Genomic DNA, 25,702 nt, shown 5'->3' with positions numbered 1-25,702 from the left:
AAAAAAGAAACAGTTCTAAATTATGCCCTTATTATGCCCTCAATTCTGACAGTTATGAACATATTGACAAACAGGACATTCTGAGCTCCTGAACAAAACTGGTTTGCTCTGTGAATGCACACAACAGTGAGAGAGTATCTTGGCACCATTTCTGTTGGATGAAAGTTGAATGTGTCTGTTAATGAACAACGTCCTAGTACTTCTTTCATTTGTAACGTGAAACTTTCTAACATCCATTGTAATAATAAACACAAGAAAATGTTATGTTAATACTGGAGTTTAATGGATGATTGAGGCAGGTACAAAAATGTCAAAAGGCCTAAAAACACCTAGTTCAAAAGTGCCCTGGAGACATACTGCACTGTAGAAACAAACAAGACTGCATTTTCATAGCAGTTTTAACTAGTTGTAGACTTTGAAACAAACCAACAGATTTATAAGAATTTGCACACCTGAAGAAGGCTCCACGGCCGAAACGTTGTGTTCTCTTTCTTCTTTTTTTCAGCATGGAATAAACCTATTACTTGTTCCTTTGCAGCCTACGCATGCTGACGCAGCTACCCACCTGATTTATAAGAATTTACTGTGTAAAAGTGTAGAAACAGACATAATACAAGCATAATATATAATACATAATCTGCATAATACAAGCCTGTCAGTGTTTAAATCATTTAAGATATATTGGTTTGCTGCTACAGTGGTACAACCTTGTATACTGTATGTGGCTGCAGCAATTATACAGTGTACTGTACCTGAAGTGGATCAAACCACTGTACAAATAAGTCTTACTAATGTCCCCGAGGAGGGCCAGAAAGTAAGGCACAAATCAGTTTCTACCTTGTTCTCTGAAAGACTGATATTTTCATGGACAGAACGGATGTTCTGAAAGGTTCACAGAAAGTACAAGGACAGAATGATGTCTCTCTCTCTGTGGAGTTACTGTATCGGCTGTGACAGCAGCAGCTACTGAAATCTGCCTGACTTGTAAAAACCTAACTTAGTGTACAAGTGAACCTGTGACAGTTCATAAGAAGTATCATTAACTATCACCTCACCTCATAACTAGCATAAGTAATAAACTTGCATTTCTATTGAATCCTGGAGTTTATAGCCCTTGTGTCACACAACTCCTTATGATGCCATTGTAAGTCAGTGACTGCAGTATGTCAAATGAGCTACAGGAATCTGCAGCTCAGAAAATAAAGCAAAATGGTCAAGGAGACATCTGTTTCGGGAATAACCCAGCTTAAAATGTACTGGAATAATCACCACGGGGCACTAAAATAAAATATAATACATTATTTGGTTGAATATTGATGTACAGTACCATAATATACCTTGGAAAAATGGTTGAATAGGCTGAGCATAGGGCCTGAATAGCAATATATAAAGCCTTTTGTAACCTCTAATGTAAGAAGGGAATGTAAATATAGAGTTAATAATATGGCAGTAAGTGAGCCTTATATATGATTGCATAATTATTGACTGAAGACACATATTTGTTAAATTTCAAATAATGTATTAATGTCTACTCCATTAATAGTGCATGCACTATTCTTTTATGCATTCAGAAAGTGGGATTTGCACCTCCTAATACTGTACTCACTGTAACTGGCAATACTCATTGGAGTATAACAGTTTATCAAGATACAGTAGTTACAATAACCACAGCTTGCCATGATTTACTTTCCAAAATACAGTTTGTCTCACATCGCCACCATTGTGTTTTAAGTATACCTATGCATTTTTTGGACCTACGAATTTCACTTAGCATTCTGTTCTGTTTCAGTTGCACTAAAGAGAATGTGCTTCAAACATCCACCACTCTGCTTCCTTTTTTGGAAGGACCCTTTTTTAGTTGTTGTAGGTTTTCCATCCTGCCTTTATTCATGTAGTGTTTTAAACAGTAACACCTTTCTTTTTGTGGGAACATGAGATTGTGTCAGACCTTAGAAGCAGTCTAAAAGAAGACAGTGAAACCCTTTGTTCTGCATCATACTGCAGTGATGCCTCATGGGATAAGACCATAGAAACACAAGACTGAACTAGGACATCGATAGGCAACCTTGACATATCCAATTAGTTCCACTGCAAGACTGTAAATGATTCAGTAATTTAGTCACTGTGATTAAACCTTAATCACTAAATGGAGCCTACAGCTGAAGACTGGTAAATAAATGAAGATCAGCTGCAATAAAGACAATAATAAATAATGCATAAAACATATCAACAAGAGGATGGTATTTAGTACATCTAGTTGCTAGTGGCTAACAAATCTTAATGTATGAAAATCTCAACAATATGTTTCCCAGAACAACTGGATGTTTTACTGTAAATACCCAGGATGCTTGGTATAACATCTTCAGCCGACAGTTCACATTCTGACTTGTGTCCCTGATACTTCATTTCATTGTTGAGACTATAGTATTTCCTATGTAATAATAATTGCTTACATTTATATAGCACATTTCTGGATACTCCACTCAAAGCACTTTAGAGGTAATGGGGGCTCCCCTCCACCACCACCAATGTGCATCATCCACTTGGATGATGCGACGGCATCCATAGTGCACCAGTACACTCACCACACATTAGCAATGGGGAGGAGAACAGAGTAATGAAGCCAATTAATTGATGGGGATTATTAGGAGGCCATTATTAATAAAGGCTAATTGGACATTTGGCCAGAATGCCGGGAAGACACCCTTACTTTCTATGGTTAATGTTGTAAAAGGCTACAAGGAAATTCACTACTAAACTATGCCAAACATCCAAAAACCTCCATGTAGCTTCCATGTAGGACAATTCTTTGAGACCAGGAATAATTATATCTTAGTTAAACTTTTTCATAATCAAAAAGGTGAAGAATTTATGATAATCTTTATTTTATATGCCTTTCATGGTATATCATCTCAAGGCATGATGCAATAAAACAATATGAATAGATAGGTATATACTTTAATATACAAATTAAGCAGTAAGGTAAATAGGAAACAAAAAAGTATATAAAAAACTGATATACACTTTTAACACTACAAAAGATAACGACTTTCACTATGTAGCTTCCATGTAGGACAATTCTTTGAGACCAGGAATAATTATATCTTAGTTAAACTTTTTCATAATCAAAAAGGTGAAGAATTTATGATAATCTTTATTTTATATGCCTTTCATGGTATATCATCTCAAGGCATGATGCAATAAAGCAATATGAATAGATAGGTATATACTTTAATATACAAATTAAGCAGTAAGGTAAATAGGAAACAAAAAAGTATTAAAAAAACTGATATACAAGATCTGATGTGGATAGAAAATGTCCTCCTAGCATTCAGAGCCTCATATTAGGAACTAAAGGGAAGCCAGAGACCAAACAGTGCAAACAGTGTGTACTGTAGTATCCTTATAACAGTTCACTGATGTAGTCAGAAGCCAAACTGTTCAGTCACTTAAAAGTGAGCAGTAGTACTTTGAATTTGATTCTGAAATCCACAAGGAAGGGAGATCCACACATTGTTAAATTAAAGTACTAAAGTATGGCCAGCACATACCCTCAGTTCTCCTGCATGTCTTCACAGGTTCTGCCCTGTCATCCAGAGTAATGCTTCTAGATTTATCTCAGGGTCATTATGCATATTTATTTTCTTATTATGGAATCATCAATTCTGTAAATGTTATATTATCACAGATTGGAATCACTACCTGTTAATTGCCTTGGCTCACTGCTAAAACCTTCAGGAATATACACCATCAAAGGCCGTCTGGCATTCTCCACACTGTAAGACCCACAATGCCCACACCCAAGACAACATTTATAGCGATATTTAAGATGTGCTTGCTGACAACATTGCTAGACACCTCTTACAAACTCCTACAACTCTTACAAACTTTTACCTCAACATATGTGTGGTATCTTTGCAAACATTTTTCAACTTGCAGGAATTTCATAATAGTTTACTATGCTTTACTATACCTTCTCTAATGCCCCATGATAATCACAGTTAAAGTAAGCTTAAACCACACTAAAGTGTGTATATACTGTAGTATAATAACTCGAATATACTGTAGTAAACATTTATGAGGGAGAGTCCATCATTGCACAAGAATTGACACTTTGGTCTAATGAATCCCGCCATACCTTGTGACACTACACTGTGCGATTCTGTCTGGTGTGTTAAAGACAGAAAACAAACATTTAACTGAATGCACTTTTTTATGAGTTGATATATTTCCGGCTGGGTGTGTGATTGAATGTGATATTGCAGTGAAAGCAATTTGTCAAGCAATGGCTAATTGATATTGAACACTCTCCTCTAACATTAATTCATTAAGCTCATTTAAAAAATGACAGCACTACAAGCCTGGATGGATTTTGCTACAGGATTGATACTAATTCCAAGCAATAACTGGAAAAAAAAGGCTTCTGTTCTGCAAGTTGCTGTCATAGTTTTTCTGACCCAGTTTGCAGTACACTAGTGATCACTGTATGCTGAGCGTATCCATTATGTCATTTGATTTCTAAAAAGTATCAGGCTTGACTCTTGTTTCAAAATAACTGAAAGTGGATCACGTTTTGGTATTTGTTGAAAACAGAAGCAAAAAACACTGGAATTCTCTTGGGGTCTCAGATTTTTAATAAAAGTCAAGGATTAGTATTATATTTAATAAGAGTCATGGAATAGTTTGCCCCTAACAAAGAACTCATAGGGCAGTGTAATCTTCTGATATGAATTATTCTGCTCTGAAATGCAATATAATTCTCTTCAGCTCTAGTTTTTGTGCCAGTATGCCACAGCTATAAATTACATTGGCTGCACTGTGTTCTTATACATGTAATAAGATGAATGTAGGTTATGTTTTCATGTGGTTTATAACCACATCATCCTAAGGTTAACATGTTTAGTTTATCCTAAGGTTAAACTAAAATGTCAGTTTAAGACATTAGCAAAGAGCCTCAGTTCTGTGATATCACTAATGCAAAACTGAGAGTAGTAAAGGCTTTATGTGACCAAGGGGTATTAATCTCCATTGCTGTAAAATCAGTGTTAATATTTTCCTTGCAAATTCAGCATTTATCTATTGGTTCAACTGAACACATCTAACAATTATTTTCATGTCTTTTAATACATAGATTTACAGCTAAAGACCTTGGAAACACAGAAGTGCAGTGGTAGGGCCCTGGGTTCAATGCCTGGGGTCCTATCTGTGTGGAGTTTGTATGTTCTCCCTGTGTTTATGTGGATTTGCTCCAGTTTCCTCCCACAGTAAAAAGACGTAGTTGTACAGTAGGTTAATTGGCTTCTAGAAAATTGGCCTCAGTGTGAGTATGTCCATTTCTGTGTCTATGCATGGCTTGCTATGGACTGGAGTCCTGTTCAGGGTGTATCCTGTCTTGCGCCCATTGCTTGCTGGGACAGGCTTTGGCTCTCCTGCGATCCTGTACTGCATAAATCAGTTAGAAAATGGACGGATGGATCTAGGTTAATCTTAATTTAGGTTAAATGGTGATTCTAGATAGAGCCTGTATAATATTTTTGAGGCCTTGATATGCTTGTGGAAATCAGTTAAGCAAAAGAAGGTTTTGTTGGCACCAGTTTTGTGCTCTTAAAGAACAATCTGAATGTAAAATGTAACACAAGTTGTCAATATTGTACAAGAGAACTGTGAATCCCTATTGAAGTAGTTTCAATTTCTCTGCATGACTGCAATACACTGTTGGAATATATGGTTGTTAGAGCTGTTTTAATCTACAGAGAACAGCATTGGTCACCCAAAGCAATACTTTTACGATTTGTGAGAGCTTTCTATTAAACCATATTTGGGCTCCTAGCTGTCACTCTTTGCCTGAGGCTGACAAAATGAAGAGCAACTGTGAGTGTTAAGCAGGTAGGAGACTGCCCTTGTTTAATTGAGCCTGTGCAGTAATTGTTTTAAAAGATGCGCATGACATCAAGTAATTGCACCATTCCTGACTCAAAGTGATGCTTGTGATGACCTCAGGCACTATTATTGCTATTAGTAACTGATACAGAGGAAAATTAATTCATTATTAACGTTTAAGAAACAAAACTGAATTATTAACATAACCCATATACTACTGCAAAAAAATTTCCCCAATAACAGATACAGAAATTAAACCTTTAAAAGTTGAAAAGGCTTGAAAAGCCATTTCGTTTTTAAATGCTCTCACTGGTAGTACAGAAGAAATTATTTTTTATATTAATCTAGACACCATAGTGAAACATGCACCCCAAAAAATCCGGTAGGTGAACTGTGAAGCTTCTTTAGAGTTTTTTTGTCCTTTATTTAACTACTTGCTTTTGATGTTTTTGAAGACTATCAGATAGCATTGCGAAATGTACAAAGCTTATTGTATATTATTCTGATATACAGTTTAGGTGTAACTGAATTGGAAAAAAATAATATTATAAAGTATATACTTTACTGTAAGTAGGGGAATTTTTCAAAAGTACATTAAAACTCTGTTTGCTCAGGAATGTTTGCTCTTGGTAGGATTTCAATCCGTGGTGATGAAAGTGACAAAGATACATAAGTAATGATTGAAACACAACAGCTAAGTAGCGATTGAAAATGGACAAGCATCTCCTTTCATGCCACTTAAACCACACACCTGTATTTTTACAAAATAACTGAAAAGTAAAAACGCATGGTTCACTGCCACTAAATTACTCTCTAATAGAGAGTGCTCCAGTTTAGAATATTCCGGAATATCCCACTGTGCTCCTGTGCTGTCAGTATTGCTGGATTTTGGGTGAGTCCAAACAGCTTGAATTTCTGTCACTTAAAAAAATTCTCTGTGTGGTTTTATTGGTATTGGCATTACGATCTGATAAATTAAATAAAAAAGAATCCTCATAAATAGTGACATGGTCCAATGTTTACACTAATTCTGTACTATTTGTAGAATTCAGCTTTTTGTAGATTTGTTTACAATTGGCTCTGTGTGGTGTACAAGAAAAATCTGATGGATGTTTGTGTCTGTTTTAGTTAGTGCTCGATGTGTGAGGTTTCTTATTTTAATATGGTTGCATACAGCTTTCTATTGTTATTTCAGCCCCTTAAGATGTAGAAAATATGTTGTTCCTTCTTAATATTAATTGTGGTAATTAATATACAGTACTCAATCCAAAGCTGCCTTCTCTGTTACAATATACGGTATGCATGACTCACACTCTGAAGCTGCAGGCCACACTGGGGCCTCAGGCTGGTTTTGGACATGAGGCCAGACATGTTGGCACTGTAGCTCTTCAGGCTGCGGCTCTCTTTCAGGTGGGCCTGTAGTTTTTCCCTCTGTCTCCTGCAGGGAACACACAGTAAGTTGGTTAGCTCTTTATCTCAAGGAGACTTAGGGGACTGCTTGAAGCAAGGCTCAAGAGACTAGACCGGACGTTCTCAAGATGCTTTTTTCTGATGGTGATATCCATTTTAAAAATTATACATACTCACAAAGGATCTTAACTTTAAACATGAAGTTAAGATCCCATATTTCAATGAAAATTGAAATATGTTCACAAGATAAGAATTAATGTCATGGAAATATTCACATTTTTTGAAAAATCTAAATAGAATATTAACCACAAGTGGTCTTATCTGAGGAGCTACACAGCTCAAGAATGCTGATTTTACACACTGCTGTACTCTACTAAAATTAGAGACACTTCTTTACACAGAGTCACTCATGTCTTGCACCAAATTCCAAGCCATGGTGATAAATACAGTTCTCTGGGAACAAACTCTCAAACTTCCTTGGTACATTGCTTAGAGCCTGTGGTCTAGAACCCCAGTCACCTCTCCAGTCCAGGTTTTGATTTAGAAAACATTTGATCATTTATTTTAAAATGTGCACTGCTTTACTTTGTTTTTAAAACTAGTGCACATTTTTCACCTTAAATGAGCAGGTTTAGTGTACTTTCTTCATAATCCAATGTGGAAATTATAATACATCCTGATCAAATATAGGATGATATACAGTACATCCGAAACACAACAGGTACGGGTTAATGATATCACTGATTACACTGTATATTGTAACAGCAATCAAAGTAGATTTTCGTTCTGTATGTGCTTGCTGTAACACTTTCTCTTAGTTTGGGGGCTGCAAATGACACCTAGAATACACAACAAAGTAATTTAACACTGACATTTCAACTAACAATGCATTTACATATGAGAACAATTGTTTTTTTATTTTAAAACCATGCAATCAAAGGTAGCAATCAGTTCCTTCCAGGTGATCGCTAATGTTCTGGCAATTACACCAGCAGCCATATTGCCCTACAACTCACAACTGGCTACCCACTGAAGCTAAGCAGGTAGGAACCTGGTCAGTACCCAGATGGGAGACCTCCTGGGAAAAACCAAGGTTTCTGCTGGAAGAGGTGTTAGTGGGGCCAGCAGGGGGCGCTCATAGACATGCAGTGCCCCAGAGACACTCTACTGTAAAAAGGAGCCGTCCTTCGGATGAGATGTAAAACTGACGTCCTGTCTCTCTGTGGTCCTTAAAAATCCCAGGGTGTTTCACAAAAAGAATAGGGGTATAACTCTGATGTCCTGGCCAAATTTCCCATTGGCCCTTACCAATTATGGCCTCATAATAATCTCCATCTATGAATGGCTTCATTACTCTGTTCTCCTCCCCACTGATAGCTAATGATGAGCGTACTGGTGCACTATGGCTGCTGTTGCATCATCCAAGTGGATGCATCACATTGGTGGTGGTGGAGAGGAGCCCCCATTACCTGAAAAATGCATTAATGGAATAAGTAGTCCCTATATTAAATTGTTTAACTCAATTTTCCCATCTGTGTTTTCCAGCAGCCTAATACTTATTGTGTCTGCGTGGTGATGATTCATCTCCTCCCACCAGCCAGGGGGAGCTCTCACTCACTTGTTGCGACAATAGAAGGCCACACAGAGCGTGCCAAGAAGGCTGATCCCAATTGCGATGCAGGAGATTGACAGCACTTGTCTTTTGTAAACTTCTTCACTCTCTGTTAACCAAGAAGAGAAAATAAAGATCAAGGTAGGAGGGGAAAGAGGGATGGAGAAAATTAGTCAACAAATGTATGTGCTTAAAAATCATACTATAGTTCTTTTTTTGCAAAGCACAGTCTCACTTCCAGATAATAAATCAATTTTTTTAAATATATTGTAAACTGTATGAGTGTAGACATACTAACAAGGGAAGATGCTGTTACCAATTCATTAATTATCTATGATTAGTTTCATGTCTGTCACCTGAGGATCCTAAAACCTATTAATCATTTTGTTGTTTTTGTACTTCTACTAATTCATAAGACATACTATTTTAAGAGTGTGTAGTGCAAATAATACAAATAATAAAATTAAAGTCATTCCCATTGGTATCGAGACAACAAAAGGCCTTATTTTCTCTATCCTTTTGTGTGTTGACAAGATGTAGAAATTCCAATGGCAGACCTGGCAGCATACGGAGAACACATTGACATTTCTTTGAAAAAAAGAGGAGGATTTCCAAATGAAAACGTATTAAATTGTAACCATATCATTTTGAGATGAAGTACACCAAGCCATAGATAGTGTGGTACTGTATACATGACTAATATAAAGGGTTCAGTACCAGGAGGTTTCAAATTCTGGACCTGGTTCTGCTTCTAATTCACCACATCTCACACTGAGCTGAAGAACTTGCATTTAATTTTTAAATTAATTTTAAATGTAATTACCAGTGACACTGTAGCAACAATTTGATTGGGTATTTTGTAGCTTACAATCTCGTTTCTGGAAAACTGTCTTGGTAATGGTAGAGTAAAAGTGTTTTGTTAAATTATTAATTATTATAAATCATTATATTTTTACTAGTTATAATAGTAACAGTTGAAAGAAAGAAAAAGAAGAAAAACAAAAACTATTAACTAATTATATGCCATAATTTCATGTATTAATAACCAATTAATTTTTACTGTAACACGTTTTGGATGGAAAAGTCTGGATTTGTGGTAGCCTGTCCACATTGTAAAAGGCAATTATCAAGGGATTGAAAACAAACTTCTGCTATAAATACCATCTGGATGGCATGAATTAATGACAAAGATTCTACTTCCTCAGCAGTTGCCCATTGGATATCAGTTTGATCCATTTCAGGATCTACTCAAGTTCTGTAACTCTTATGTGACCTGAAATGTTCCTTTTAATGGAAGGTCTTACTTCCATGCATGCTGTGATTAAAAAACAGATTTTCAGGAAAGCCTACAGCAAAGTTGACTGTTATTGTGAATAGATTGTTTCTTTTCAAATAGCAAGGTATTCAACTGCACTTTAAGAGCCTATCCAGCAGTACTCAGAAGTGAAGCTGAATGGCACACTTGAGCTATTGCATTGTCCCCAGTTCAAGTGAACATGAGAAAGCAAATATAGTAAATAAATCAATTAAATATTTTCAAAAGTATTTTTGTGCTTATGGTATAGGCTTCTTATTGTCACTGGTCTCACAGTGCCCACATTAGGTTTCTATTTCCCATATAATTCCCCCACTCTGAGCTCTGTTTTTGCTTTGCTGCTTTTTGCCAAACACTATGTCACTGTCAGATCTGTAAAGCAGTCTCATGGCTATTGAACTGCCAACCTTTAATATAAAACTGGAATTGACATGAGCTGCTGCAGTGGAGAGGATAGGGCAGTTTGGGAGGGAAAGGCATAACGTTGGTCTACTGCATGTGTTCTGTAGTCAGTGGCTGTTGCCTGGAAATGCTTACCCTAAAAACCATCGTGTTTGGTTGGATTTAGTGGCTAAGCCAAACCCAGGCTGTCTTAGGCCTAGTCTTTTCCTTACCTCAGTGCAGGTTTACTGCTAATGTATTTACTAATCTAAATTAAATCAATATCAAATTCAAAATACTTCAGAATTAATCACTTCCATGTGTTTCCTTGGGGTGTTTTGGAATCATTTTAATCAGTGGAGCAAGCCAATGTTCATGTTTGCTATAATTAGACAATTCTGGAGCCTAGAGGGACAGAGCTCTGAAAAGATCAGGCCAGGGGTGGGGAATGTTAAACCTCCAGATCTGCTGTAAGTAAAGACTTCACCCTTGTATCTAATCTCTCTAGGGTATCCCCTGTGTTTGGCAGTTAATAATAATTTCTTTACCAAGCTTTCCAGGACCTACTGTGTAACTTGGGAAATTATTATCTATTTTCAATAATTAAAGCACATCTCTCCATAACAGGGCTTATATGCCCCCTGTAAGACCCCTCCTAAAAAACAAAGATTCCCTTTGATTCTCAACATGTAGATGTCTAATAATAAGGATTAAGACACAATGGGGGAGATTTACTAAGGGCTTGACTAAAACAATAAAGAAAACAATAAGGACATTAAAAAAGAACAACAAGGAAATAAAATACTGTATATCCTGTACTGTCCTTTATGATTGCAGGTTGGAATTATCAAACCAAGCTACTATTTCCTGTATGTAGGGTATTCCCTCCAGTCTTTGCAATATGAGATATATCTTTATGTACGATATAGGATTCAGACCTTTACCTTTCAAAAATTAATATTTGATCATGTTATTTCAAGATGTAATTTATATAGAAACATTCTTTTACACAGAAACTACCGTGTTTTTTGCAAATAATGTCTGAAAATGTCAGAAAGAGGGATGTGCACTTTTTTCTTGCACTGTGTCTAATCTTATAGCTTTCCCTACTTCACTGTTTGGCTGCTGGAGCTACCCACACCTGTCATTCCATGAGTCTTTTTCCCCAGTTTAACTGACCACTTTCTTTTGTGCGGCTATCTGTCTGACTACCTGTACATTTCTATTGGCCTTTTATTTCTTCCCCTATCATCACCTTTTCAGTTGATCTTTGTTTTGTGTAAAGCCTAGAAAAATGCTTTGGATTTGCCCAATTTCAAAACATTTGCCTTTGATATTATAAGGTAGCCATCCTATCTGTCATCATTTTTGGAGTCCACATAGAAAAAACATATAAAAGGTATCCCGACCAAGAAACATCATATGTTATGTTGCTTACATTTAAAAATGCTGTACATTTGCATGGTCACGTGTGTTAGAAATACTACAGTATGTAACAGTTTATACAATACAGTATTTGGATCTTTATTTGGAATCTATGTCTGCTGATATACATCTTCCACAGCAGATGTACTACTTTGAAGACTGATCTTCTCAAATCTAATCAGCTGACCAATAATGGACCTGGTTTGCAAAAAGATGAGAGAAAATAAGAAGAAAATTAATGTTCACTGGTTTTAGTGGTGGAAAAGTAGGTGGCTCCTTCTGAACTAGAGGTGCTGTCTAACAGATGAAACATAACTCCATCAACATCAAAAAATTCCCATAGCACTTATTTGCAATAAAACTTGGTAAATAATGGTGTTTTGGCCAGATTAGAAAGGCAAACTATATTCTTGCTTTCTCACTCCTCTGCCTCCATTACAGTTTGAAATTTTGAAGAACAGATCGTAATTTCAAAGTGGCTTCACAAACAAATAACTGCACAGTATGGGATTAACTGTTTTTGAATTGTGTTTGGTTCTGTTAAGAGTATACAAAAAAGGTGCCACTGCTTCAGCTGTATTGCAATCAATCTAAACAGCAGGACAGTTCAGCAGGCTTTGAGTTATGCTGTGTATCTTTCAGACAAGGAATATAGTGTATGGCTTCACAAACAGCTGAAATATGTTAATAACCCCAAAAGAAGCAGGCAGTCTGTACTGTGGAGCCATGGAATACACTACTGTATTTTTTTTTCTGCAGTATTTTGCTGAAGGAGAACATAAGTATTTTCATCATTTCAAATGTAAAAACTTAAAGCATTCAGCTGTACTTTTGTACAGTGATCTAAATGCATTGAATAAAGTATTTTGATGTCTTCTCAGTGGGTTGTTTGCAACATATGCACACTAGGATCAATCTGATAATCTATAGCAGCAGTACTACTGTTGAGAGAGTTTTAAAATAATTGCCTGTATTTCATATGTTTTGTAATTTTAAATGTTTTCTTCACCTCAGTTTTGGAAAAGCTGTATTGTGCTTTTGACCAGGTCATCTGGGGATTCTGTGAGCCAAACTTAAAAACAAAACATTTTATCACTTGCAAGGTATTTACTTGATCTTCATCTTTTCAGTGAAGGCTGTTGTCTCCCTTCTTACTCTACACAACCCCTGTGACACGGATGGAGTAGAGTTCTTACAGAAAAGCAATTCATTTTCTGGTATTTTGAGATACAGGCCACAGTATGAACTGAATGGTATTTTGACTCCACAAGCCTCTCAGTTCAATTTACTGAAATTGCAGTGTGCAGTTGCCTTACTGTAAAAACAAGAGTCTTTAGTGTTTAAAAAAATCTGTATAAAAACTGAAATGGATAAAAAAAACTCTTACAACAGAGGTTTAATTTTCCTCCTTTCATCACACCCTATGGTGATGCCTCTTTGTTTCGCCTGATCCAGTTGAACTTCATGACTTGTTTGACGCCAGCATTTCAGTGAAATAAAACACACAAGGGAGTACAATCATGGTTTAGTGCTCCTGACCTACTGTAGGTAAGTCACAGCCACATCAAAGATGCTTTTCATCTCTTCTCCCCAAACCTGTTATTAGTGCTGCTTGCCAATAGAATTTGCCTTTCAAACAAAAGGTGGCTGGCCACATAAACACAACTACTGTATAAACTGTCTGCCATATAGTTTTCCACAACTTGCATGTGCCAACATGTGCCAAATTCATGCTTGTGACAGTAGGAAGCAGTGATTGACTGAATCATACAGTATATAATTTTGGTTGTTTGTCAACAAGGAATTAGCTAACAAGGGTCAAGATGTCCCAGTCCTTTTTCAGGCATCTCTGCTGTGTGCAGAACAGTGAGGAGGACTAAGTCTTACAGTATTTACACTGTAAACCTCTGGCAGTGGATTGTGTGCTGTGGCAAGATGTTAAAAAAATCAATTCCATACTGTTGACATCACCAGTCTTGTGACAATTTTGGCTACTACAGTACAATTTGGGTTTTTTAGTCCCATGTCATGTCCAAATAAAAAACAGATTCTATATGCGGCCTGCCTATTTGAGATTAATATGTTATTGATACCTCTATCTGTCCTTTCCCCAATGACCTCCCTTGAAAAGGGATTTTAATTTAAGTGAGACTGCTTTGTTATTTAAGAAAAATATGATCTCACCATGGTCTAAATTGTAACAGACTGATCTCACTGTGCCTAGCCTGACTCCATGATTAGATGACCCTATTTAAAGAGAAGCTGTATCAAAATCAGTCACAGATTTCTCTCTTGCAACCTCTAAAACTGTCTCTAAGCCCCACATCTTAAACTTTGTGTGCCACAGCTTAAACAGATGCAGTTTAAAGTTTCAGCTGCTCTATTACGATATTAACAAAATAATTACAGAAGTTAGCCATCAAAACTACAGATTTATCATAGATGATCACTTTAACATATACTGTTGGTATGTTCATTAGGAATACTCTTTAATTGGAATGGGAAAAAATAATGAATGTAATGACTACCTCCTTGCAACTCAACCCCAAGAGCAGTTAAAATCAGTATGGAAGCTAAATACTAATGAGCCCATTATAAGAGTAAGTGTAACATATGAAGTGATAATCCTTTCAATGTAAAATGAGAATACATGCAGAAAATGGCATAGTTAGGAGTGTTGCCAAGCTTTGTAAACTAAAATAATTGTTCCTGTGCATGGAATAAAGGATTAGATGCTGAATATCCTGAACAAAGAGCCAACAAAATGTTACATTGAGATGATTCTGCACTGAGTGAGCAGCATTCTTTGTTTATGAGAAGCTCACATGATGCTGTCTGTAAATGGATTAATGGACTATGTCTTTATCTTTCTCTCTCTTTCAGTTCAGTGTCATGTGTTATCAGGGTTTTCAGAGAGTGAGAAGCCACACAAACAGATAATTTCACAAGACACAGTGCCAAAATTTTACAAAAGCACAAGAAGAAGAAATTCAATGTGAGGGGAAATTATGTCAAGGACTTCAAGTTGGATAGTAGCTTGTTTATAAAGAAAGGCTCGACACAGAAGGAGAGGGAGAGAGAAAAGCTCTAAGGCAGAGACACCTGCAGCAAGAGACCGGAACTGAGAGAAGAGCAAGAAATGTGATATGTTTGCAACACAATATCAAGCTCATAGCAAAGCAGGAGTCTAATACAGTATTTATGTTTTTTTAGAGTACTTGTGTTCGTACAACATGGTCTGTAGTTTGCTAATACCAATTTTCAGCTTTGTGCCAACAGTTGCACAGAATAAACATTAATCAACTGTGCATTTATACACACAAAAGAGTGTATAACAAACAAAAATGTCATTGCTTGAAGAACTAAACACAACTCCAACTTCAAATTTATTTACTAAAAAATATAAAAAATATATTTTTAATTTATAAAGCTCTTAATCTCTAAGCCGTACAGGACATACATTTATGCCCTGTAACTGTTAACTATTAAATAGAAGTTATTAACTGAAGTTCAAGAGGGATAACAACAAGAAGTCAGTGGCACTGCTGTACCTAATCTCCATCATTATGAAATTAGCTATATACACTGAAAACAAATGTCTCCCTTTGCATTCATCTCGAGCATCCCTTCTCTACCCTATTTTTACCTAGCAGTTACCCCTTGGTTCACTCCTTGTGAATGGGGTTTGAGCCTCCTTGTCCTATGGAATCTACCCATTAACCAAGCGGGTCAAGTCAAATCCATCTGACCAAGTATTCCAAACATTCACAAAGCATTCAATTATTGGCTGTTGTTGTCCCTTATTAAGTCATATGAATAAAATGTTTCATATGGAAAACTGAGTTATTACTGCTTCCACTTGTGTTCTGTATTGAAAATCATGAGGTCATTTTAAAATAAAACTTTACAAAGTCACCTAAAAAGATAGTAATTGCTATTGTTTGGAGAACCCTTTGAATCTTGCAGCCCGAGAAACACCTGATGGATGCAGTGTGCCTATGAATTTCAAAGTATTCACAAATGGTCACATTTTTCCCCCGCGGAAAGTAGTACTGCTATAGAAGCTGTAGGGTTGTGAAATCTGGAAGCAGAACCACAGGAACAAAGGCTGGAATGGAAAAAATCTTCTTCTTGCTTATTATTATTAGTTTTTTCTTAATACTTTGCAGTGCTGTTTAGTACAGTAGCTTATTTCTTTGAATTTCTATAGCCAGGTTAATGTCCACTTTCACTGTAGGAACAGATGTTGTTATTTTATTTTCAGTGATTTCTCTTCACGTCTGTAATGATTTTGTTAACAATAACAGTGTTTTTGTTGTATTTAATGTCTGATCAGAGGTTTTGGTTCCAGTCGATGACATTCCCGTATTTTGAAGTGCTTTTGGTTTAACAGAATTGTGTGTCACTAAAATTTGTGAACATGCTTTCCATTACAAGGAAAGAATGCATTCTCATTTGTTATTTTCCTTGAAAATACAGAAGATTGATATAAAGCTGGATTATGCTCTAAACTATCTTTGAACAGCAGAATCTCAATAACTCAAGGGGTTGAATCTGGAACCCAAATCCTTATCTTCTTAAAGGTCAAATGACTATCCTATGGTGAATGATAAAATATGAAAGCGTACGTGCTGGTTTCCATGTGAATCATTGTGTTCTTTCTCACAAAATGCTATCTTTTGAATTCCTGTTCTGAGGTTTGTTGTCAGTACGTGTGCACCAGTGTAGAGCCTCCAGAATGACAGAATACATACCATCACAGTACTGCTACCAGTAACAATGCACTTACAAGATAAAACATACAGTAAGGAATTCCCAACAAAAATGTGTTTGTACTCTAGAGCAGCAAAAAACACCACATTTTGAACAAGATGCAGGATATATATCCCTGTAGGAGAGGCTGTGAGAAGGGTAATGTTGTTTGGGACTGAACATCATATTCTAATCATATTCATATTCATATTCCACACCTGAAGAAGGCTCCACGGCTGAAACGTTGTGTTTTCTTTCTTTTTTTTTTCAGCATGGAATAAACCTATTACTTGTTCCTTTGCAGCCTATGCATGCTGACGCAGCTACCCACCTGAACTAGATCCTATTCTAAACTGATTCTACAGGTTTTGGTGGGATCAGTATATGGAGTTTGTTCTAGCCTCTTGGTGGATTTTGTTTCATTAAGGGTCACTGTGGTAGTGACTGGGAGCTCCTAACATTTTGGCCAGTGAGCCTTCCAAAGATATCCACATTTGCATATTTATGAGTCCTTAATTCATGCATAGTATACTATAACAACATATACACTAACAATTCAAATACAGTATATTACAGTTCTCTTTTCCTGAGTATTTTTATTCTTGCACTAGAGATGTTTAAGTAGAAATCTTCTGTTTTAACTGTCTTTCACAGTCAACAGTATGTTGAAATGCTATTCAAATGTTAACAATAGTGAGAGGCACCAACAAAGTGAACCAAAATGACTAATTCAAGTTTAAAAAACTAAAATAATTAGTTGGATGGGAATCAGGTGCAGTTGTGCACAGAGGACAAACAATTAGAAACTACACAAATGGGGAACAAAATATCCAATCATGTTGTTGAAACTGATGCTAGGATTTTTCTAGATGGGATTAGATGAGGTTTTTGATCAGACCAGATGTAAAATGGGATGAATGACTTCTTCATGATTGTAACACAATGTCTTTGCTAATATTGACCGTTTTTGTTGAAGCGATGTTCGGCTAATCGATGGGATCAGCTAAGCAATGGTCAATTAAACTTGATTGGATGAAAGACCTTAATTAAAATGGAATGAATTTACATGTCGCCATTTGGAGCCACACATATTATAGTGTGTTCACAACACTGATCTGAGTGCAGAAGACCAGACTATTATCATAAAATTCTGGAAGAAGCAGACCTGAAGATGTATTTGTATTTGACTGTATTTTTTTAGACTAACTGCTAATGAATGCATTTCAGAATGTGCCCTCTTATTCCCTCAAAAGCCAAGGACATAATGGTAAATGCACTCAGGATGTATGCTGTTACAAGCAGAGATAATCCCATGGAGCACATGAACATACAATATCATCACATTTCTGAATGTCATAGAGGAGGTGCAATTAAGAGCTTAATATAGAGTCTACAGTTAAATACGGGTCTAATAACAGTTCCAAATGTAATTTATTATAGATAGATAAGTGAAGATTAACTTTAAAACAATCTGTTTTATTTTGCATATGTTTGTGATTATGTGATTTCATGTTTATTACTCTTGAAGATGTTGAACACCATAGCATTTGTGCTGAAGAATCTGTATGTCCTTAGAAAAAATCACATTCTGAGGCTTTATACTAGTGTGGAATGTTTCACACAAGTGTAAAGGCACCATTTTTTGTGTGGAATGTATCCTAGCACAACGATTCTGAAATGCAAGTGTAAATGGAATCCACTACTCAGCAGAGATTTGAGAAGAGCCGTTTTCCTGTAATGTCAACATGCAAATCTTGTAAAGTTATATAGGTACACATAATAATAGAAGAATCATAGTAGTTTTATGGGTTAATTGCTTCCTCACAATTCCTTGTGGCTTTTGCATGTTCTCTCTGGTTTTGCAAAGGTTTTTGTCAGGTGCTCTATTTCCTGCTTAGGTTGTGTGTGTGTAGGTCTAATCTGCTTAGGTTGTGTGTATGCCCTGTAATGGACTGGTATTGCATGCTGTTCTACCTTGCGCATACTGTAAAATACTTCCCTGGTCAGCTTTGGGTTGTTGTGACCATCACCAGGAGAAATCAGCTGTATGCTAATAGATGGAAATAACAGATGACGGTAGAGGTGCCCAGATCTGAGCCATGTCCTTGAATATGTGCTGTCTTGCAGGGAAGCCCATAAAAGCTACATGAATGGTGGCACAGTGAATGGTAGCCAGTATATACTGTAGCTGAAAAGAGATCCCCCGTATTACAACAGGGAGAGATGTGAAGTGAGTGATCCTTTCAAACACTGAATAACAACAGCCCAGATTTCCTTTCTGCCTTTCCAAAGCTTCACTTTTCTATGTCATAATTTGTAAGTGCTTTTTCAGAGTTTGCTTATTGTTATTTTCACTTTATAGACTATATTACTGGAAGAAATGAAACATAGGTAAAGAAAAAGAGGCATGTGAAAATTATACATAAGGAAGAATACAAAGAAGTAGACTTCGCTACTTAGTAATGAGAAAATTTAATATTTCCACTAAAGCCTCTTACAGCTTTTGATACATAATGGGGATTTTAAAGTCTCTTATTCTCTCAGTTCGGATGCTCTCCAGGGTTAAAAAGTCAGTTTGTGACCCTATAATAATAGTCTGGCATACTTTTTTACCAATGAAACAGATAGGCCATTATTTTGCAATATTTCCGGGTCTTGAACATTCAATATCTAATCTCCATCCCCTGGAGTATGAAACAGGGAGCTGATGCAGTCGTGTAAGCTGCTTTAAAATGCAATAATGTTTTAGAGTTGGCCATTCATACTAGGCACTGTAGATGGGTCTACAGTAACTTCATATTCCTCTTTCCAATGCCCAGTGTGTAGCTTGTGCTTTTACCCTGCTCTGTAAAAAGCGGGTTATGAACCATTGTCCAAAATGCGGCCTAAATATTGTGTAATATCATAATTTAGCTTTAATATAGTCAGTTTAATCTTATCTTCGCATCAAAGTAATTGATTTGCCTGAGCCTTTTATTATTTATTTCTTCATGCAGCAGAATCAGGATGAGGTTCCTTACATTTAATGAATTTTAAGTAACCAAAAACAGAATTTTCATCATTTTTAGTTGATGAAGTTAGACTGATGTGACTGATGAAACCATTGTTATGTGGGTGTCTGTGCTACCTTATAATCCTTGTTTATAAAATCCCCTGTTTATAAACAGTTCCCTTGCAACATCTGCAGACACAAATGTTGATCACCAAGTTGAATGCGTTAAAACTAAACCAGTTTCACTCGCATATCATAATTTTTGAGGTGGCACATACTGTACTGCTATTTGATACTTCTGAATAATAATATTACATTCGATTTTGGGAGCCTTAAAGTCTATATAAACTTATGAACAGTCACAAGCGTGACGTACTGTAGTAATCAACTACTATTCCACCTTGAAACACTCTATCTCTAATCCAAGTACCACTGTATAAACGCCAAACATCCTCTGCACAGCAGACAACCTCTGGTGCAGCCTATGTTACCTGGAGATGAAGGCTAGTCCCAGTAGTTTTAGTAATGAGGTGTACGTGAAAACAAGTTTGGATATGACAACCGTTACAGAGTTCTGAGTTACTGTAATATGCCTCTCAAATTACTATGAACTAACCTGCTGATACCCCACTACACCCCAGCTGGAGAAAAGTTCATCACTTAAAATGCCCTCTTCAGAGGGTACCCATCAGCAGCCTATCCTGCTCTGCTTGGTCTCCATTAAGACCCCCAGATGGGCTAGCTAATGAGGGGCACTGAGACTGGCTGATGTGCAGGCATGCTGCTGGTTACCGTGCCAACAGCATAAATCTCCCTCCTATTGCTCTGTGCTCGGTGTTTCCATGGAGACCAGAGTGCATTAATATTCGGAGGTGAGCAGAACCCCCTGGAGCAATGTTTGAGAGTGAGGGTGTTCCGACTCGCTGTTTTTCTCATGTTTTATGCTTTATCCATCTGACCTCTCCAGTGGCCAGGATTAACTTAAAAAAAAAAAACGCTCTACTGAAAACCTCTCCTGTTGGTTGTTTACAAAGAAAACAACAAAGATGCCAGTATATCCATGCCTTTTTCTGCAAAATGCTTAAAACTTAGACTACCTAGGTGATGGCACATTTAAACTCTTTATACTGTACATTAATTCTGAGAAGTAAGCTGCAACTCTGAAAACTGCACTGGGCTCTGAACTTCTACTGCCTATACACTCCTAGGGGGTGAAAGAACATTAGAGAAAAAGACAACAACAAAGATGCCGAAATGTGTTATCAGATCAAAGTGTATGATTTTATTGCATAGATTTTATCACTGATGGTTCAATGGTGACATGTCCTGGGGGCATGAGTTTCCTCAGTCCAGGAAAAGAAATTCAGCTAATAATTCAGCTAATAACAGTGAACCATGTTTTATCAGCTTGGCCTTCTAAAACCCTAAGCATTTTAAAATAGAAGATTCAAACACCGGGGAATAACAAAAACATTATTTTCTACAGCACCTTTCATGCTGCAATACGCCAGTGATGTGACATTCAACACTAACCATTTCCATCACATCAAATAAAAAATGAAAACTTTGAGATTGTTTAAAGGCAAAAGGTAAGCTTAATTAAACACTGTTTTAAAATACCTGAAGATTTAGAGTCTGTAATTGGTCATTGAATGAATTCTGCTGTCGACTTAAAAAAGCCTTAATTGGTTTATCTCAGATTAGCTGATCTACTTGTCAACTGTACTCCATCATACATTTTACAATCTATCTAGTAGCAGACTGAAAATGCAGTCTGTGAACAAACATGATCTTACTTTTTTAAAACTTATAAAAAATGTTAACCACTTTTACATTTATTTCTATTAAATATGTTACTCTAATATTTAATGCTATCACACTAATTTGATTTGCAATTGGGCTTCAAAGCCATTAGCTGGAACACTTCTTTAAAACTGCTTTGCTGACCAACTTTATATCTGGCGGCATCCATCCTTGGAAAAAAAAGGTCCTGTGTACAGTATATGAAGTTGACTGCCTGACCTGCTTTCTTAAAAAATCTACCAAAATAATAATTTTTCAGAAGCTATTTGGAATTGTTTGGAATCTTAGCAAACACCATCAGCAGGCATTTTCATCCTTCAAGTCTAAAAAGGTGTTTGGATGATCAAAAATGCATAATTGTTTGTAAATATTAATACAACAGTTGTAAAAAAATCATAAATATGGAGTAATTCAAGCTGAGGAAAAGACTTTGCTGGTTTCAAAGTCAAACATAAGTGTTGCTACCATGGTACTGGGCCTGTCTGGCATACATGTACAACCATCAGCTGAGTCAGCAGTTGTTTTACAATCTCTGCACTCCCTCAGAATTCAGCCCATTCTTTCTCTTCTTTATTCATTCACATTTGCCCCTTTTATGGTTCCTGCCAGGTGCTGTTGTTCTTCTTTCCTTTTTCTGCCTCTTCTTTTACATCTCACATTCTTCTCATTTTGCCTTCACCCCATACAAAGTCTTTAGTTCCCACCTCTTCCCTTTCCCCATCCATCTCTTCTCTTTCCATTGTCTCAACTTTTGCAGCCCTCACTGCACCAGGTGCCCACTTCACTAATCTTTCAGTTGCACCCTGGGCAGTGGCAGTGATGGGTCCTCCTACTTTCCCTTCTTTCCTGCCAGTGTCCCATCTGACAAGGTGTTGACCCCCCAAAACTCTCTGCATCCTATTAACTGTCCTTTTCTCAACATTAGTCATCCGACCACCTGCCACACCTTTGGCAATTTCTCCTCGGTTTGTCCCTCTTTCCTTTCCCTGCTAGTGTCCTTCCTTGGGTGGGGTTGTCCCCTTTCAAAATTTGAATGCTTGAATGCTCTTGGTAAAACCCACCTCGCAGGAACAGCCCGGCATGTAACACTCTAGTTGAAGCCTAATTCTGGATTCTATTGAATAAATGTCTTATATAACATTCTAAAATGTATTTTTTAAAGTTGGGTGTGTCAGTTAATAAGGACAAAAAGAGTCCCTTTACAGCCTTCAAATATCTTGGAATTATTTATGTCTCCTTACTGAAATATGGGGTTCCCTGGGATACAGAGTTTCTAGTTCACCCCTTAAGTAAGATGCTGGATGCAACGGGCAAGACTTCAGGAATAGTGTCCTTGCTTTATTCTTTGTTATTGAAATCCTTATAAAAATCTCTAATAATCAGTGAGACCTCCCGAAAGAGACCTACAGTAAAAGGCAGTATCTCATAAGACACTCTAGGGGGTAATTTGAATTCTGCATCTAAAAATCTTGATCACCAGCTCATTCATTTTAACTTTTTTATAGGTCTCACCTAACCCCTCAGAGATGGTTTTTAATACTGTATTATTAATACAGTATACAGTATTACAGTATCACTGACTCTCTCAGGTGTACTCTGTGTTACCAGGGGGGCCACAAGCATATTCTTTCACATTGTTTTAATTTTGAGAAAAGGTTGGTGCAACACTGTCCACAATGTTGAAACACAGATTTCCTTGCTATTACTATTACTGCTGAATGACAAGTCCTATATTGACTTAATAGCACTGCAATAAAGGGTCTGCCACCAAAAGAATAATTTTGCGTTGTTGGCAGCCACCTCACTCTCTTCTCAGGCTCCAAATTGCCTTTATTGATGTTTCACAAATGGAGCTGTCTACTGCTCAGGTTTTTGGTCTCTGGGAGACCAGTGTAGAAGACATAAAAACATTGTTGTTCCCTCTACCATCCTCTATTTGCTGAATTGGTTTCACTGGCCATCTGGGATAGAGTGGATTTTGAGGAAAACTGGAATGGAATGTTTGATATTTGAAATCTTCTTTGAATATCTGGGTTGTACTAATGTTCCTGACTCTATATTTCATGCCCACCAGTCTTTTTTCTGCCATCTGCAGTTACTTATTAGCACGCCGCTGGAAGCTTTTGATGTAATAGCTGCCTGATCCCTCACTAATACAACGTCTTCCATTAGCTTTGGAATCTTCATGTTCAAGGGCATTGGTTCACAGTACTGAGGCCTTCCTAGTTTTCCTTATCTCACTTTCTGAACATTATTCTGATTTATTCAAATTGATATAGAGTATATACACAACTTCACTTTGGGACCACAAACAGAAATAAAAATAATTTCTTATTCAAATATCTTACAAATTGTCAATTGTCTACAAAATAAGCTTATTTAGGCCCAATATTCTAGTTCACGAAACTCTGTTGATTTTCCTTCAGTCATACCCTCTTCCTTCTTCCAGGTGGTGTTCAATTCTTGTTGCAAAAAGTATAAACACTTTTTTTATTTTTATTTTCAGATAATTTTCTGTCATAATTCCTTTGCTCATTTCTTCTTTTTATTGCCTTGGTGGTCTAGACCTAACTCTTACAAAGCAGTTTACCCAATTAATATTACAGGTTAAAATTTGAATATATGTGTGGGAATTGTGACAATCTGTAATGTTTTCTGGTTCAATGACCTCTTTTTGATAAATTGTTGTTACATTTACAGTTATTTTTACAGTACCGCTTTGTGGGGATAGCTCTATTCCTTAGCTAGTGTTAAAATATCTTAACTAACTAATCAATCACATCCCTCATCTCTGATTTAGCTTCATCACCCTGTTCTCCTCCCCACTGATAGCTGATGTGTGGTGTGTTCCGGTGCACTATGGCTGCTGTTGCATCATCCAGCTGGGGCTGCACGTTTGGTGATGGTGTAGGGGAGTCCCCATTACCTGTAAAACACTTTGAGTGCCCAGAAAAATGCTATATAAGTGTAAGGAATTACAGTATTATTTACGAATAATAATCTCCTTCGGTATGCCTGGCAATTTCCACTACATCTTGGCATTTTGTTAGTTTTTAGCCATCCTACAGTAACTCTGTAGATTTTCAGTCAGTTATATTAAAATTTCAAAATACTACTGGAGTTACTTCTAATTCTATTGGACATGCTATGACTGGAAAAAAGTATAATATTTATTTATCATGTTTATTACAGTGCAGAGAAAAAGGTTTTGAAGACCACAATTTCTTAAAACACCATCATTTTTAAAAGTCATAAAAGGTTTTAATAAAAGATGAATATAACTTGAATACATGAATTACACAAAGACATAAGATTCCTGTAAGTGTTTATCACTTACAGGACTTTAAGAATTTAGGCCCATTCTTCCTTATATTTCAGGGGGTTACTTGCATGAACAGTCTGCCATAACATTTTAGTTTAAGTCTGAACTTTGACTTGGCAAATCCAAAAGACAAAATTTATTTTTCTGTCATTCTGTTGTAGATCTGTTTGTATGTATGGTTTAATTGTCTTGCATGATCCATTTTTGACTCAGCTGATGAATGGATGGCCTGACAGTCTCTTCCTGTACTGGCTGATACAATGCTGAATTCATAGTTCTGTCAATTATGGCAAAATGTCAGAGTGCTCAGGCAGGAAAGCAGCCCCTAACCACATTCTATTGGAAGGCAGTGTTTGTTTTCCCATGTAATAATTTACGCAACATGTTCTCATACAACAATTTAAAGAACTTTTCACTTGTGTGCACAGAGAACATTCTTCCAATAGTCTTATGGATCGTTTATGTGTTCTTTGACAAACATGAAATGGGCTGCAGTCTGCTTCTTAGAAAGCAATGTGTTCTTCCCTGCCATCCCCACATGAAAACCATTCTTGTTCAGTCTTTAACACATTGTTCCAGCATGAACACTGACATTAGTGACAGTGAAAGAGGCCTGCAGATCCTCTGTGTTTACTCTGGAGCAATTTGTAATTTCAAGAATGATTTTCCAGGTTGTTCTTGGGGGAATGACCAGTCCTGGGTAGTGTCACTCTGGTTTTGAATATTTTCCATTTACTTACTATCTGTATGACAGAGGATGGAAAGAGCACCAAATGTTAAGTAATGGGTTTGTAAACCTCTCCACACTGA

General features: G+C 36.7%; 1 protein-coding gene across 1 annotated transcript in view; it reads right to left on the bottom strand.

The window, feature by feature from the left end:
• The window catches only part of LOC102690192 (pro-neuregulin-3, membrane-bound isoform), a 424,542-nt gene that overhangs the window by 21,641 nt on the left and 377,199 nt on the right, over positions 1-25,702 (bottom strand). The window contains exons 5-6 of the mRNA XM_015347880.2: positions 8,909-9,011; positions 7,192-7,318 (exon numbers count right to left, since the gene is read on the bottom strand). Coding sequence (XP_015203366.1) covers positions 7,192-7,318; positions 8,909-9,011 — 230 coding nt within the window. The remainder of the gene's footprint in view (positions 1-7,191; positions 7,319-8,908; positions 9,012-25,702) is intronic.

The sequence above is a fragment of the Lepisosteus oculatus genome, chromosome 4 (genome assembly GCF_040954835.1).
Source record: "Lepisosteus oculatus isolate fLepOcu1 chromosome 4, fLepOcu1.hap2, whole genome shotgun sequence".
Classification (NCBI taxonomy): domain Eukaryota; kingdom Metazoa; phylum Chordata; class Actinopteri; order Semionotiformes; family Lepisosteidae; genus Lepisosteus; species Lepisosteus oculatus.
This window is presented reverse-complemented; position numbering and strand designations above follow the sequence as displayed.